General features: G+C 31.4%; 2 protein-coding genes and 1 pseudogene across 6 annotated transcripts; 1 reads left to right on the top strand and 2 right to left on the bottom strand.

Moving 5' to 3' along the window:
* Positions 1-238: 238 nt before the first annotated feature.
* Positions 239-2,160, bottom strand: LOC114166537 (mitochondrial import inner membrane translocase subunit Tim9-like). Of its 2 annotated transcripts, XM_028051285.2 has the most exons (3): positions 1,952-2,160; positions 1,100-1,287; positions 239-704 (listed from the first exon to the last, which is right to left on the bottom strand). In XM_028051285.2, exons 1-3 carry the CDS (start codon positions 2,044-2,046, stop codon positions 679-681), a joined length of 309 nt encoding a protein of 102 aa, XP_027907086.1. In that variant the 5' UTR covers positions 2,047-2,160; the 3' UTR covers positions 239-678. The 2 variants fall into 2 exon arrangements, with proteins under 2 accessions (XP_027907086.1, XP_085524078.1); XM_085667952.1 differs by lacking the exon at positions 239-704 and having other exon boundaries at positions 877-1,287; positions 1,952-2,158.
* Positions 2,161-3,378: 1,218 nt separating this feature from the next.
* LOC114165223 (transcription factor MYB3R-3-like) lies at positions 3,379-7,841 on the top strand (annotated as a pseudogene). The gene is made up of 8 exons (XR_014984924.1): positions 3,379-3,526; positions 3,994-4,139; positions 4,373-4,424; positions 4,681-4,738; positions 5,189-5,283; positions 5,368-5,471; positions 5,851-5,979; positions 6,708-7,841. The product of XR_014984924.1 is annotated as a transcription factor MYB3R-3-like (transcript).
* Positions 7,842-9,437: 1,596 nt separating this feature from the next.
* On the bottom strand, positions 9,438-14,255 carry LOC114167664 (uncharacterized). Of its 3 annotated transcripts, none has more exons than XM_028052782.2 (5): positions 14,148-14,255; positions 13,674-13,914; positions 13,018-13,061; positions 10,803-12,096; positions 9,438-10,257 (listed from the first exon to the last, which is right to left on the bottom strand). In XM_028052782.2, the coding sequence occupies exons 2-5, from the start codon at positions 13,837-13,839 to the stop codon at positions 9,581-9,583; spliced, it is 2,181 nt and encodes a 726-aa protein (XP_027908583.2). In that variant the 5' UTR covers positions 13,840-13,914; positions 14,148-14,255; the 3' UTR covers positions 9,438-9,580. The 3 variants fall into 3 exon arrangements, with proteins under 3 accessions (XP_027908583.2, XP_085524132.1, XP_085524133.1); XM_085668006.1 differs by lacking the exon at positions 14,148-14,255 and adding an exon at positions 14,033-14,087; XM_085668007.1 differs by lacking the exon at positions 14,148-14,255 and having other exon boundaries at positions 9,441-10,257; positions 10,803-12,103; positions 13,674-13,768.
* Between the last annotated feature and the right edge of the window lie 694 nt (positions 14,256-14,949).

The following is a 14,949-nucleotide window of genomic DNA, read 5'->3' as shown; positions in this document are numbered from 1 at the left end:
ATAAAACAACTTGAAATATCATTCATTCAAATGCAATGTATTTGAATGTCTTACAAATTGTGAATTTCCTCTCCAAGGTTAAGCTAAAGCTTCACAACTTCTACACTTTATAAGAGATGAATTAATCCCCCCAAGCAATTCCTCAAAAGTGGTTTTCTTCTATTTGAATAGTTAGCTGCTAAATGTTAAGCAGATTTCTCATGCATACCTCTGATTCATCATTTCCATTCGACATATCTAGCAATTGAATATTCTCATTAACATATCAAAATTATGCATTAGCTAGAAAAACACTAGCCTTATCTTCTAGTACTATGCATCAGTTACAAAACGAGAACACAATTCAATATTCTGACATGCCTTATCTACAAATAAGTGTAGCACATACTTCTAATTCATAATGTAACAAAACTAATACAATTGCAGAAATCATGTTCGTCAATATGAAGACATCAATTTATTTTCTACCATTAATAGGTTCCACATATGTGATGTATTTTGATCCTAACCTCTCACGTCGCAGTTTCTTTTGCGTCTTAAAGAACTAATATTACTTTTTTTACTCTATTCTTTTTCATTTATAGTATACGCCGAAATTGACTCTGTATAAGTCAATGCAAATTAGCAATTCACAGTAACAACTCTCTGCTGAGAATTAACTCAATTAGTTGCATGCCCTCAACAATCAAGTTTACTTTCTGCACCTGCAATGATGTGCATTGAGGAAGGAGAAGAAAACAAGAAATTTAGTAAATTGCAGTTGCATCTCCAATGTTGGAAAGTGAAGTACAAAGCTAAAGAACCGCTCTAAGAAATATTGAAGCCTTGATACATATTTTATATACAATATAATATAAAAATCATAGGAATAGAAAATTGAAACGAAAAGGTATCATATTTAACTAAAAATGTTAAAAGAACAATGTACACTGCTTCAAAGCAAGATGTCAAAAACAATTCCGTTTCCTTTATTCTATCCAAGTACTTTCACAAATCATAAATATTGCTGGTTAGTAATAAAGAAAATAGAACACAAATATAGTAAAAATGATTTCTAGGTGATACACAACGTATAGTCCAGAGGTTTACTCAAAAACACCTTTATCTGTTGTAGATGCTTCTTGTGTGAGATCTGAAAATCTCAAACCAACTTGCGTTGAAAGACTCAAGAACTTTTGAGCACATCTGAGAACACAAGTTTCCTCTTGCTTGGTAAGGGATTTTCGATAAAATGCATTGACACATTCGTTGAAGCATCTCTCCACTACTGAATTATACATCCTTAGACTGCATTTTTGTTGGAGCAGAGAACAAATCAACAACAAAATCCGCGGTATGCAACAAGGCAGAATAAAACTCTACATTCACATCTTTGCAACTTTTAACTCAGTAAATTATAAGTATGGTGTCAATGTATTATGCAACAGAACATTCCTGCAAGTCCTCAAGAATCAAAGTCACAATGTCCACCCTAACTAATTTATGATTCCCAATAATACATAATTTTCGCTCTGAAATTCAATATAATTTTCACTCTGAAATTCAATAGATAGTAGATTCACCATGAACAGGTTAAGAACAATGTCAAATACCAGAAACACAACACAGGTCATAGTTTAGAAACTTTACCAATAAAGCATCAATCTTCACTCATTTAAACCATAAAAGTCAAAAACCCATCCAATGGAAAATACAAACGATCATTGATCATTCAGTATACATTCTTATCAGCATAAACCAACTAAAGAATCAGATTCACTATTTTCCCCTAACAGGAAAAAAATTCGATTCATTTAAAGCACACAAATCCACCTACACGTACATGCATCCAATTTTGACCCACAGATTTATTATTTAATCTAAGGGAACTACATCACACATATGAACATCTCATTACAACTAAACAACAGAGTTTAAAATCATGAATCAATAAAAATAATTGATCATTTACCTGTCTCGGAACTGGAGCTGGTCTACAACGGTGGACATTCTTTGCTTATCTTCTTCAGGGAAATTATCCAAGTCTGAAATTATTTTCTTGTCCATTTTTCGATCAAGGCGCAGTATGAGAGGGACAGAGAACAGTGGCAAAGGTTTTAGGTCTTTCGCCAGTAACGGCTCTGTTTGGTGAAGAACCAAAAAGAAAGCAGCTTCTATGCTTAAACCCTACACCCATATTTCATGTGATCGGGTTAGTGGGTCAATCCACCCGACCCGTGAATCCAAATAAAAAAAGGTTAGGAATGGATGTGAGGTTCTGCTATCCATTACATTACATTACACATTTTAGTTTATTAAGATCGAAGAACAATAATTTTTGGACAAATTAAATGTAGGAAATAGAAATAGAAATACAAACAGTAACATCAGAATGCAATACATGTATAATGTAAAAGTAAGTACATATAACACGTTTGAAACTTTGGGTAATGTATTTATTATAAATTTTAATTTTGAAAATTTTAAATATTTATATTTAAGTATTAATGTGGATTCCTTTTTTTCATAATTATCTTCTAATTTTATTATTTAAATTAAAATAATTATTTTATCAATTTTAAATGATTATTTTTTTAAATTTGACCAATTTGTTCTAAGTAGATCTTTTAAACTTAAATGGTTTTTAATTAAAATTAAAATACTATTTATAATAAAATAATAAAAATAATAATTATTTTATTTTATTTTTTATTATAAAGAATATTGAACATATATGCACGTGATTTTACTAGTTTATTGTTATAATTTTTATTTATATAAAATAAATATATATTCTGTATAGAGACAAAAATACTATTTACCTATTAAACTATTAACTTAAAGGAAGAAGATGATGTAATTTCATTCAGTAATAGAGATAGGAAGAGTAACGGAATCTAAGCTGTGTTTTATAAGATATATAAATATTCTGATAAAAGAAAAATATAAATTAAATTTAAAATAAAACAGAAAAATCAATCAGATTGTTAATGGACAAAGGGAAAGAGGATATAATTTCATAGATAGAAAGAGTAACTGAATCTAAGGTGTGTTTTATAAGATATATAAAAATTCTGATAAAAAAATTATATAAATGTGAAACGGTAACTGAAGTCGTGGCTTGATTCTGTTTTCAATCTTTGAATGTTAAATAAATCCTGATTTAATTTTTCAAATTAAAAAATATTACATTCTAAAATAAGTGTTATCTTAATCATTTGGAAACTAACAATAATTTTAATTTGTTTATCTTAAGTATAATATCTGGATACTATAAATATATTTTTTTTTACTCTAAAAGGCTAAAATATTTGAGAAAATAAAAGCAGATTCCTTCTCACGGGTTAATTAATAAAAACAGCCTAAATTAGTTATCCAATATTATTTTATTGTTTTTTAAACTTGATTTGATTTTTCTCTTCTGTGTTACGTGGTCTCAACGGTTTACCAGTCCTCAAAAGCCATTGTTACTCTTCTCTGTAGCTCTCCTTAGTTTCTACCTCCTTTCTTCTTCCTATTCCCCGCCACTTTTCCGCCAACGGTGGAGGTATCTCTTCTCTTTCACGTAAATTCACAGTTTTTTTTTTTTCCCTTATGTTTGTTTGTTTTTTCTGCTTCTGTTCACTCTCAGTCTCTCTTTCTCTATATCAAGGTAACTCTATGTCTTGAAAGAGTTTTTTCTGTTTTTTTTTTTCACTGTAGGTTTTGACTTTTGGCTCATAGAATTTACTATCATGATTTAATTATGTGGTTAATGCCCATGATTTTTCATAACGTGTTCTTTTTTTTTTTTTTTTTTTTTTAGTTTTTTCATGTTGGTGGTGCTATGATTTAATAATTGTTTTTGAGAATTGAAGTTTTTGTCTTTTACATCTAAAGATTGAAACTTGTAGTGTTTGAGAGGGTTTTTGATATTTTCATGCAAATATATGTATACAGTTCGCCGAGCAATTTTTAGGAAGTTACGTGCAATTGTTTGTTGATTGTGATTTTGGGTTTTGGTGATGATTTTAGAAGGAGATGACCGAGGAGAAACCAGAGCAGCTTTGTTTGAAGAATAAGCAAACCGATGCTGCTTCTAGTTCTTCTGTATCAGATGGAAATGGCAGTGCTATTCCAACATCATCAAGGAAAACGGGATCAGCATTGCCGTGTAATAGGTAACTTTGTTTTAAGTTCTTTAATTGTTCTCCAGTATTCATCGTAGTGTTGCAGTTTGAGGGAACTGCAGTGTACTGTTTATTTGTTGTTGCTTAATTTTACATGTTGTAACAGTACCTGATTTTACTTTTTGCTCTGGAGGATTCTTTTTTTATTTTCTTCCTTTTTCATTGTTTTTTCTACAATCTTTCTGCACTGGATTTCATTACGTGAATGCTTTTATTGCATGTAGGAGGACCACTGGTCCTGTTAGACGGGTAAAGGATGGTTGGACGGAAAAGGAGGTTAGTCTCTGGGACGTTCAGTTACCAAATCTTTTTGTTTTAGTTTTTTAACATTTATGTGCTTGCTTCTTAGGAATTGATTACATGGTGAATTCGGATTACTACATTTAATGACTGTTAATCTACGTGTACATCTACAAAAAAGTTGCTATATATATTTTTTGTTTAGCTTATTGTATATTGAATTCAATGTATTTGTATTCATTGCTACTCCTACTTGGAATTCAATTTAGTTGTTTTCTTTAATTTGCTGCAGGATGAAACATTAAAGAATGCTGTTGAAGTTTTTAATGGCAAGAATTGGAAGAAAATAGGTATATACTTTTATTTGCTATGTAGTGATGACCTTTGATATTGAGTTAAAAGTTTATTTGCTATTGCATGCTGGTAAAATAAGATGTGAGTCGAGTGACTTTGTTGAGGTGTATTGAGTGTTTGAACCTGAGATATTAGAATTGAAGGACTAAGCTTGTTGGTTTCTAAAATAAATTGCACAATGACCCCATAAGGGTTGAGGATGAACTTATTAGCTTAAGTCAGAATTAAACCAGGGAAACTATAGTCCTTAAACCTCTATTTCCATCTTTCCTTAATGTTTGAATGCATTATTTTTTGTGAATGAGAATTGATATATGGGTGAACCAATGGAATTATTTTGTGTGATGTGACCATAATCATCATATATTCAAGATCTTTTGTATTGAGTTCTTTCTGAAAGCATTATTCTCATTTCATGAAACTGATTTATCAAATGTGGAATGCAGCTGAGTTTTTTCCGGATAAATCAGAAGTTCAATGTCTTCACAGATGGAAAAAAGTTCTTAATCCTGAACTTGTTAAAGGACATTGGACAAAGGAGGTTAAAACATAGTTCTTTCCTTTTCAATTTTTGTTACTTTCTAACAATTCTATTCATAATTAACTTCTCTTAGTTGACATGCAGGAGGATGATAAAATAATTGAACTGGTGACTATACATGGACCTACAAAATGGTCTTTGATATCCCAGTCTTTGCCTGGTCGAATAGGAAAACAGTGCAGAGAACGGTAAGGTTAACTGAACTTTGTGAGAAATTCTTCTATCTTTTTTTAATTAATTCTTTTGTATTGATAAATGCTAAGCTTCATTGTATATGACTTAATTAGAATGTTTAGCCTTTAAATCTAAAACCTTTCATCAAACTATACCTAAGCTTAAAGAATAACTCTTTTTAGAATATTATAAGATTTGGCAACTCGTAGCTTTGTATATGGGCTACTAAAGAATTAAGTTGTACTAGCTTTGTTATTTTTGCTTTTCATTTTTCTGGTATTATTATATACTCTGTTGCTTACTAAATCCTTCATGAACACCAAATACATACGCATTGGCTTTGGTATATACATATATGTTCATTATCATGAAATTAATTTCAAACATTTACAGATGGTGCAATCATCTTAGTCCAGACATAAAGAAGGATCCCTGGACTTTGGAGGAGGAATTAGCTCTTATGAAAGCTCATTGTATACATGGCAACAAATGGGCTGAAATAGCCAAGGTTCTATGTGGAAGGTATATTTTCCAATTAATTCTTTAGCTGTCATAAAGGAAATTAGAGTCATAATTAACATGTAACAAGTTTCATCGAGTGCTATTTTTATTTTATTATTATGCTAGTTGTGGAGTTCTGATTTTTTGGGGTATTCTTTCTCTCTTTGTTGTCATACACTCCCTTTCAATGAAATTTAGTTCAACCCACCCACCTGCAATACAAAGGACAAAGAATAATGTCCTGAAGAAAAATGCTATAGTAGGCAGGAGCTACTTTATCCAATGAATATAATAAATATAAAGAGTTAAATATGCTTTTAGACCCCATAAATATGATTAAATTTGGTTTCAGCCTTTTAACTTTTTCTTGTAAGTTTGAAGTATTTCTGTAAGGTCTTTATCACCATGCTTACTGATGATATGGCAATGATATGCCAGATGTATGCTATTTCACCACTAAGTGGTGATTCAGACCATTTCAAAAATCTTAAACTCTACGAGGCTCAAGCCTACAAATAGTATTTAGAGAACATAACCCAAATTTAACCATATTAACAAGAACTGAACAACATGTAAGTCAATTTTAAATGGTACTTCTTCCAGGTGTGAGTTTTCCCTTTAAAATATACATATAATTTTTTTATATTCTTGTCAGGATATCTTGTCATAGGTAGAATGTATCACTGTACAACAATAAATACTCATGTGTACCAGTTTCTATATACCCTTTACATTTTTTTTTCCTGCAGGACTGATAATGCAATAAAGAATCACTGGAATGGTTCTTTGAAGAAAAAGAAAGATTTCTATTTAGCTAATGGAAGACTTCCGCCCATCCCAAAGAGCAGTACGGAAGCTGCTGTCAAAGATACAGTCAAACATTCTACAACTAACACAATTCATGTTTGTTCAAATAAAGGATTAGATGCCACTGTTGCATCATCATCTAAAGCTACAGACATTACTAACCTTGATAACAGTGATAAGAATCAACTAGAATCCTCTGGAATAGTTAGAGAGATTGGAGATTCTTCAAGTGTTCCACCAAAAAAATGTGCTGATTCTGATTGTGTAGACTGCAATAGATTATTCCACAGAGGTCTCCGCTGTAGTAACTTGGAATCAGGGTCAGGAGATAATTTTAAAATAAACAGGGGGCCAAAATTTGTGAATCCTGGACCCAATGCTAACCCGAGAATTGATCATTGTCTGAATTATAGTGATATGAACAGTGACAAATCAACCAGAATTTTTTATTCAAAGGAAGGTCTAACGTTTGGTTCTTTTTGTCATGAACCATCACGGCTTGATAATCCACATCCTTCAGAATCTCTTGATTTTAACATCTCTTCTGGCCTGCAGAATGAGTTCATTTCTCCACCGTTGAAGTCATGTGTTGGTTTGGTAACTCCACCTCATGTGAAGGGAATTGAATCATGCTCAGAATCTATTGAATCAATACTGAGAAAAGCAGCCAAAACATTCCCAACTCCTTCAATAATAAGGAAGAGAAGAAATGGAGGTGAATTACCTGCCACTCCCAGAAAGCTTGCAAATGCAGTTCATTCACATGTATGTAATGAAGAAGTGAGTTCAAATGATGTTTCTTGCTCTGGAGTTCATGTTCATGGCCATGGGAGTAATAGTCTCCTAAATAATGCTTTGAACATAATTCCTCTATACCGATTAGGATCCAAGCAAACAGCTATTAAGTCTTTGACGAAACAACTTGATTCTGCATTTTACATGGAAAAAAGTGCTTCTGAGATGGAAAAGTCTACTGAGAGAGTGTTGTGATGACTAAAGATGGTCTTCATAAGACAAAATTGGCAGAGAAGTACGTTCTTCTTACTCATTTTCCTTTAATTGTTCATTTAGATTGAAAAACAACTCTTTCTTATAGAAAGAAGGTCAACTGACTGAAAAAGTCAACTCCCTAGGAACAGAAGGTTTTGTTGATATTGGTTGCAGTATAATATTATCATAGAATATTTTGATTGAATTAGCAGGAAAATATTTGCATAATATGTTAAGACCTTAGAGATGTGAAATTAAAGGATTGAGAAAATGACTTGTTTTTCTTCCTTGAAATGACAATGCAACTTCAGCGGAGCTAAAGACATGGTTATTTGAATATGATTTTCTTATAATTGTTCTACCTTAGAAAGTTTTTTGGAAATTAATAATATATTTTCCTTGCTTTCACTGTTACATTTTAAATTATCTAGCATTGCATTTTCAGAATTTACCTGAATTTTGATAACAGCTTCTCTGCTTTGTAGGGATTGCCATTGGTATTGCTGAAGCTGATTGAATTTTGACCACATTCTGACAATTTTGCAAGTGCTATATTTCATTGATGGTGAAGCAGAAACCGTTACACGACGTGTATATTTCATTTGATTGTGGATATATAGTTCATATAGTTTTATACTGATCACACAACTTCTGTAGATATTTATATACCTTGAGAAATAAATTGTGGCAAATTTCAGAACAAACTTTGATTTTATATCTTACATTGAATATAGATTTAAAGCCCTTGTTGAATGAAACCTTGTGGCAAGTGCAGTCACAATAGTATTTCAAAGAGTGAGTTTCTTTTTCAAGATGTAAGGTATTTGACTTATATACGGGGACTGTATATAAGTCAACCCGACTCATTATAGGTTCTATCTAGGTGAGCTGGGTTCTTAGTTGATTGGGTTCATTTTTAGTCCGTATTGAAATTTGTAATTTCTTTTTAATCCAACCCTGCTCGAACTCATGGTGGATCGGGTTGGCTCACAAGTTTTAATCCATTTTAATAGTTTTAAAAATTCCTTATCATTAGGGATGACAATATGGGGTGAGTTACACAAGCCAGCCAGCAGACCCACAAAAAAAAGTGTGAGGCCGATTGAGTATTTTAACTTGCTAACCTGTCTAGGACTACCCGCATAATCTGCAATCCGAGCAAACCAATGGTAGGATGACCGGCATTTGACCCACATAGTCCGCTATGTGATGTAAATGATTTAACTCAAACTTATTAATTAAAATCAGCTATTTATAAACTTTGATAACTTGTAAGGTTATAAATAAGAATAAAATTCGAGATATCTATTTACAAATAATAATAAAAATTAAGGTCTAATTAATTAATCTATTTAAATACGTGATCAATTTGAAGATGAATTAAAATAAAAGCTAAACTTTAAGGTTTGTATTGATGAACATAATTAAAGTTTAAAGGATTAAATAAATTTCTTTTTCTAAAACATAGGGTATGCCATGATATACTAGGATTAGTTTGACATTAGATTGAGTAAGCTTTGACTTATGTGATCGATATGATATCCAAATGGAAAAAAATTGTAGGACACTGTTTGATAATTCATGTAAGAATAAAATGGTCATAAAAAATGTAAAGACAATAAATAAATAAAAAAAAGTAAAAAGTAGCGAAAGATAATATTGTAAAAAAAATTTTAGAATGTCAAAATTCAAACTATTTTGAATAACTTGGACTTCTCCCCTTGAATCATGATAGAGTCTCCAAACTATGAATACATTTCCTTCTAAATAAGATTACAAAGGATGAAACTAAGAAAATGCACATTATTTCAGTAACTTAAGATCCTTAAATGGATGTTGCTAAGTCACATGATATTTCTTCCAGAAGATCATGCAAAATCAAGTCTTCAAGCTCCAAACTGACACACTGTGCATACAATTGAGGGTTCACCCACCCATCACGTCTTTCTAGATCACGACTTACATGGTCATCTATGGTTAGCCCAGTTTTGGATCTAAGGCACAAGGATTTGTTCATACCAGTCCACACTTGATAAAGAGTGTGACACCCTTTTGGCATTGGATGAGATGATGAAAAGGGTATGGAACAACAACAGTAACACCTCCCAGAAAGTTCCAACAATGTCTCATTGATTAGGTCAAAAAACACATGGTGATTGCACTGGCCACTTCCACCATAGCTGCAGAAATCAAGGTCATTCTCCATTTCTTCATAGAGTAGTGGATCAACTGGGTGCTCACTTGAATGCCATGCTGAAAGGCACTCTTTACCAGTGAGTCCAGATATCTCAAGTACAAATTTCACGTAGTTAAAGTCAGCTTTGTCTTTCATGGGGATATGGGAAAGAGTAATGTCATAGTTCATGTGCTTGCTTTGATTCTCCACTTTTTCAGCATTCTCTGTGCTTTCTTTCACTTTAACTGAATCTGTGATTGTAGCCTCTTGTTTCTCAATAATGTTTTCTAGTTCATTGCCGGGTTCCGTAATCAATTTTGAATCCACTGAAATCAAAGAATGCAACCTAGTAAGCTGCAGCCAACACTAGATTTAACATGCAGATGAAATACATCATGATTTATATTAAACTGAACAACTTTTTACAAAGGAAATATATATATATATATATATATATTAAATGCATTTATATCAAATTGATATATATGTGTTCTAGCCAGAAAGAATTAGGATTGGTCAGCCATAAGTATTTAATGGATCTGTCCTTTTCCTTGTCTCTCGTCCTCTTTTTAACCCCTCTTTTTCTGCCCCATCTCCCTTCCTGAAACATCTCATTATTGTCTCTTGTCTTTATTAGTCATAAACAACCTTAAAGTACTCTCAACGGTTCAATCAGTCATTGGACCTTAGTGAACATTCATGGAACCTATCACTGATCAGATCGGATGTTGGACCCACCACCACATATACAAAATTTAATCCAAACTATTTCTTTTCTATCTTATGGGTTATGAAAATGTATTTAAACCACAACTATGTAAGAGAGAGCAGCATATATTAAGAAAAAAAGAGTTGAGTGAGATAGGGTAACCTGATTCTTCTATTGCAGTCATGTTTTCTTTTATTGGCTCAATCATTTCTTGGTCATTAGAGGTGTCACCACTTTTAAAACAACTATGTCCGAAATCATCAGTTGTCACACTAGCCTTGTCATTAATCTCACTACTGCACTCTGATCCTCGTTCAACAATATTACTAATCTCTTGATGATTTTCATCCACACTGTGAGGGTGTTTTTGAATAAAATCTTCTACAGGTGTCTCTGGTTGAAGCTGAACTTTTGAATGTAAATTAAGGCTAGACCTTCTTTTCTGATGGAAAATGTTGTCTGAACTCAATGTTGCATCGCCAGAAGCTACTTTTGCCTTTGGTTCAGTCAAAGATGAAATATCAGGGAAGGACAAGGAATTGAGATCAGGCAACGAAAGCATCCTTTGTACCAACATCTTCAATCGTGAATGTCCTTTTTCTGTTCTTAATTTTAGCTGCTTAGATTGAGGATGACTTTGTTCTGCATTAAAGCCCTTGTCATCGGAGCGAAAATAATTGTCTAGTGGTTCTTCAAGAGACAATTTTCTTCTTATGATGTTCCAGTGATGCTTGGCAAATGAATTAGTAACGTTACCACTGATCTCATTACATTTTCCATGACAGGTTTCATCTTCTCTACTCACATTAGAATCTGTTATTTTCTTAAAAACTTCCTTCTTCAAATCACTCGATATCTCATGACCTTGAGGAAGTTTGTCAATGATAGCATCCATAGCAACTCGAAGCTTTTCTTTTCTACTTTCTCCTATAACATGCTCTATTTTCTGCTTCAGATTCTTAAAATGTTTGATTTCGTTCAGACTTTGATCCTGAGCTGAAGAACTAGTAACATCTCTTGTAATCATTGCTTCATTTACGTTGAAACATTGAGACAAGGACCTTAGGTAAAACTTTCTTGAGGATTCAAAATTAGCTGACTTTGGTGTTTTGGTTTCGAAACATAATTTTCCTTTCCCTTTTGGTGAAAAAGCGTTCCCTACAGTCCCAAAACTTTGTCTTTTTGATAAGGGGTCAGGTAGAGGAAATGACATAGACCTAGTTAATTTCATTTTTGTGGTATACACATGTTGTTTATGGAGGTGATAGACCAAAGGAGAGACAGGATCTTGCACAAATGTTGTTAACAAGTTGTCGTTCATGCTGATTGCAGACGTTGGACATGTTGAACTTCTATGATGTCTGCTCCTCTTTTTTGACATCTCTTTCCATAATATTAACTTTCTTCTTATAGACTCTTTTGTCACTGAAGAACATGGTGTCGTCCTTTTCTCAACCTGCAAGCTTCAAATTAGATACAACCTTTTATTTATTTATTTCCCGGTAAGTTAGTGGACTCATATTCTGCATTGTGAAAAAACCATCGCATCCGGAATCCAATATCAATTGAATTAAAAACTATATAAAATGCTTGCAAGTTAGTTAGAAATGCATAATCATAAATAAGATTAAATATATTTTTATTCAAGAAATATTGACGTAAAAATAGAATTTGTCATCTTGTTTCTATTTGAAAATTTGATACATTTTGTTTTTCAAACTTTATAATGAATAAATATAGTCTTTTTAACTCAATTTCATTAAATTTGTTTGATTTAATAAATGCGAAAAACACATTTAACACTTCAAGAAAAAATGAATCTATTATGTTAAAATGACTATATTCATTCATTTTTAAAGATTGCGTATCGAAATATATAATTTTTTTTAAGAGAGATGAATTCAAATGTTTTTTTTTTTATCAGAGATGAATTCAAATGTTTGCATCAAAGAGAAGGGATTAAAATCATATTTATCTCTAATTGATAAGGTACTATTGATTTTTCAAATGATGTACAATTGGGTCGAAGCATAACCATTCAAGGTGTTTTTATGGAGAAACAACTATTGCTTGGGGAAATCAACATTTGCCAAATGCATTTTGGGTTGGACATTAAGTTGCTAGATATGCATATGTCTTTTACCTCAATGATAAGTATATCTTTTAATTTTCGATCTATGTTTTTCAATCGTAATAAATACAAACATCGTTGATAAAGAAAAAATTAAAAATTTTGCTTTTAATTCAACATATTATGTGCTTTCCTAAAGAATTTTTTTTTTCACTATTATTTTAACAATTAAAGACTACAATAATGTAAAGGGTGACATGGAACAAGGAGAAAAGAAATAAGTTGAACTAGAAGGGGAGAACTTACATTTGAATTTCTTGTTACATGGTTGAGTCCCTTCCTTCTATCAGCTGAGAATATAGGTACATAGTTTGCATGAGATTAGGAGCTAATTATTCAAAATTTAGAAGGCAATGACATCTTTGAGAAATATTTAGTCCTTAGATAATGCAGAAAATTTGCTAAATAATGTTTACACTAAAGTTCATTTAATATACATATTCCTTAAAAAATAGGAAAAAGAAGTCCTTCCAGTATAGAAATATTTAAATTTATTATATCCTAAACAATTTATACAAAATGAGCTTAACATATGTTGATCACCTTTCAAGACAAACAAATTGATTTCAACTAAATTTGAATGGGAATTTGCGATAATGTAAGAATTCCTTCGATATTTTCTAATGTTTTAATATATCCTAAACAATTTATACAATGAGCTTCACATGGCAGAAAAATAAAATATTGATCAGAATTTTAGACAAACAATTGTTTTCAACTAAATTAAATGAGGATTTTCAATAATGTAAGAATTCCTTTCATATTTTCTACAAGAAAACTTGTTTTGCTCAATCAATTTCATTTATGAATTAGCCAATTGTTCTCCTAACCATTGCCTACAACACTAAATCCATGCCAGTTTTTACTTCAAAATGAAAAAGAAGAGAGGAAAATGCACTAACCTAAATAATTTCTTTCATCACCATCTCTTTTGTATGCAAGTCTGTCAAAGAAATGACTCAATAGGGGATGATACTTAATAACATGAAATAGGGACTTTTTGCCCTCTGGGTCATGATGATTCACCCATAACGATTCAGAATTTTTATCTTTCATCTTCCTTGCCATGCCTGGCAAAATTCACCTTTTAAACAAGCTTGGTTTAGAAATGATATGCATTTTGTTGCAACAAGCTTGTCAAACCTGCACAAGTTACAAAAATAAAATATCAAACACATATATATGGATGAGGAATTCAAGTAAGTGTAGCAATTATCCAATCAGCTTATAAATCTTCTTAATTATCTCGTGGTTTCAATACCGAAATTGATTTGTCAGTTTTTCGCAGGGTTTCACACAAACATGTTACGATAAACATGAACAATTCTTCAAAATCAAAATGACTGTTAAATGGTAAAATATGTCAAGAAAATTACCGAAGGCTTCAAAATTAGAATATTCTCTGTTAACAAGAGAAGAAGAAAAGATTCAATGATGGTTGTAAATATATCTATCTTTTCATAATAATTTAACACCAAGAAAAGATTTAGGTACAAAGAAGTTATTTCTCAAATTTTGTCAAGGATGTGACTAAAAGAAGAATATTTCCTTTCCACTTTTTTAGGATTCCTTATGGCTGATAAAATGCTACAATCTTGGAAAAAAAGAAGTTAAAACACATTATTTATTTTTTTACACCATATTAAAAAAATATGAAATAACATTGTCACATTTTATATATATATATATGTGTGTGTGTGTGTGTGATTAAATATATTTATCGTGTCTGAATTTCGTTTTTAAATCAAATTAAGTACCAATTTTGTCCCAACATTAAATTGTGTTTGTAAAATGTGGAGTAGTTGTTGTTGTATAGAGTAGGCTCGGGATCAGTAATAGGGTTATAGGTCTCCGACCCCTTTTTCTCTTTGTTGCGAGCATTAAATTCCTTACGTAAAAGATGAAAATGACTCTTGTGATTGGGAGCAACACTTTCATGGAAGCCATTGTTGGAAAAAACTTGCATACACTAAAATAAAATAAAAGAACATGCAACGTAACTCAATGATTTTTATTGACGGAGAGAATGAGTTATTATATAATTACTTACAAACAAAATATTAACAAAAAAAATTAAATCTTAATCTAATCTAATTTAATATGACGTATTAATAAACTAAATTTTAAATATTCCAACTAACTTAAATCTAATTTATCAAATATATATCACTTTGCTAA

The sequence above is a fragment of the Vigna unguiculata genome, chromosome 10 (assembly GCF_037176805.1).
Source record: "Vigna unguiculata cultivar grain cowpea cultivar isolate G323 ecotype 2 chromosome 10, ASM3717680v1, whole genome shotgun sequence".
NCBI classification, from domain to species: Eukaryota; Viridiplantae; Streptophyta; class Magnoliopsida; order Fabales; family Fabaceae; genus Vigna; species Vigna unguiculata.
The sequence above is the reverse complement of the archived record's forward strand: the minus strand, read 5'-3'. Positions and strand labels throughout refer to the sequence as shown.

Bases quoted from the DNA above. Each gene is read 5' to 3' on its own strand.
- LOC114166537 (XM_028051285.2), bottom strand. From the start codon at position 2,046: ATGGACAAGAAAATAATTTCAGACTTGGATAATTTCCCTGAAGAAGAT. The intron at 1,288-1,951 runs GTAAATGATCAA...ACAAAAATGCAG, and splicing joins CAGCTCCAGTTCCGAGACAG to TCTAAGGATGTATAATTCAG. The intron at 705-1,099 runs GTGTTTTTGAGT...ACATCATTGCAG, and splicing joins AGCATCTACAACAGATAAAG to GTGCAGAAAGTAAACTTGAT.
- LOC114167664 (XM_028052782.2), bottom strand. From the start codon at position 13,839: ATGGCAAGGAAGATGAAAGATAAAAATTCTGAATCGTTATGGGTGAAT. The intron at 13,062-13,673 runs GTTAGTGCATTT...CTATATTCTCAG, and splicing joins TGATGAAAGAAATTATTTAG to CTGATAGAAGGAAGGGACTC. The intron at 10,258-10,802 runs GTTACCCTATCT...CTTTGATTTCAG, and splicing joins GACTGCAATAGAAGAATCAG to TGGATTCAAAATTGATTACG.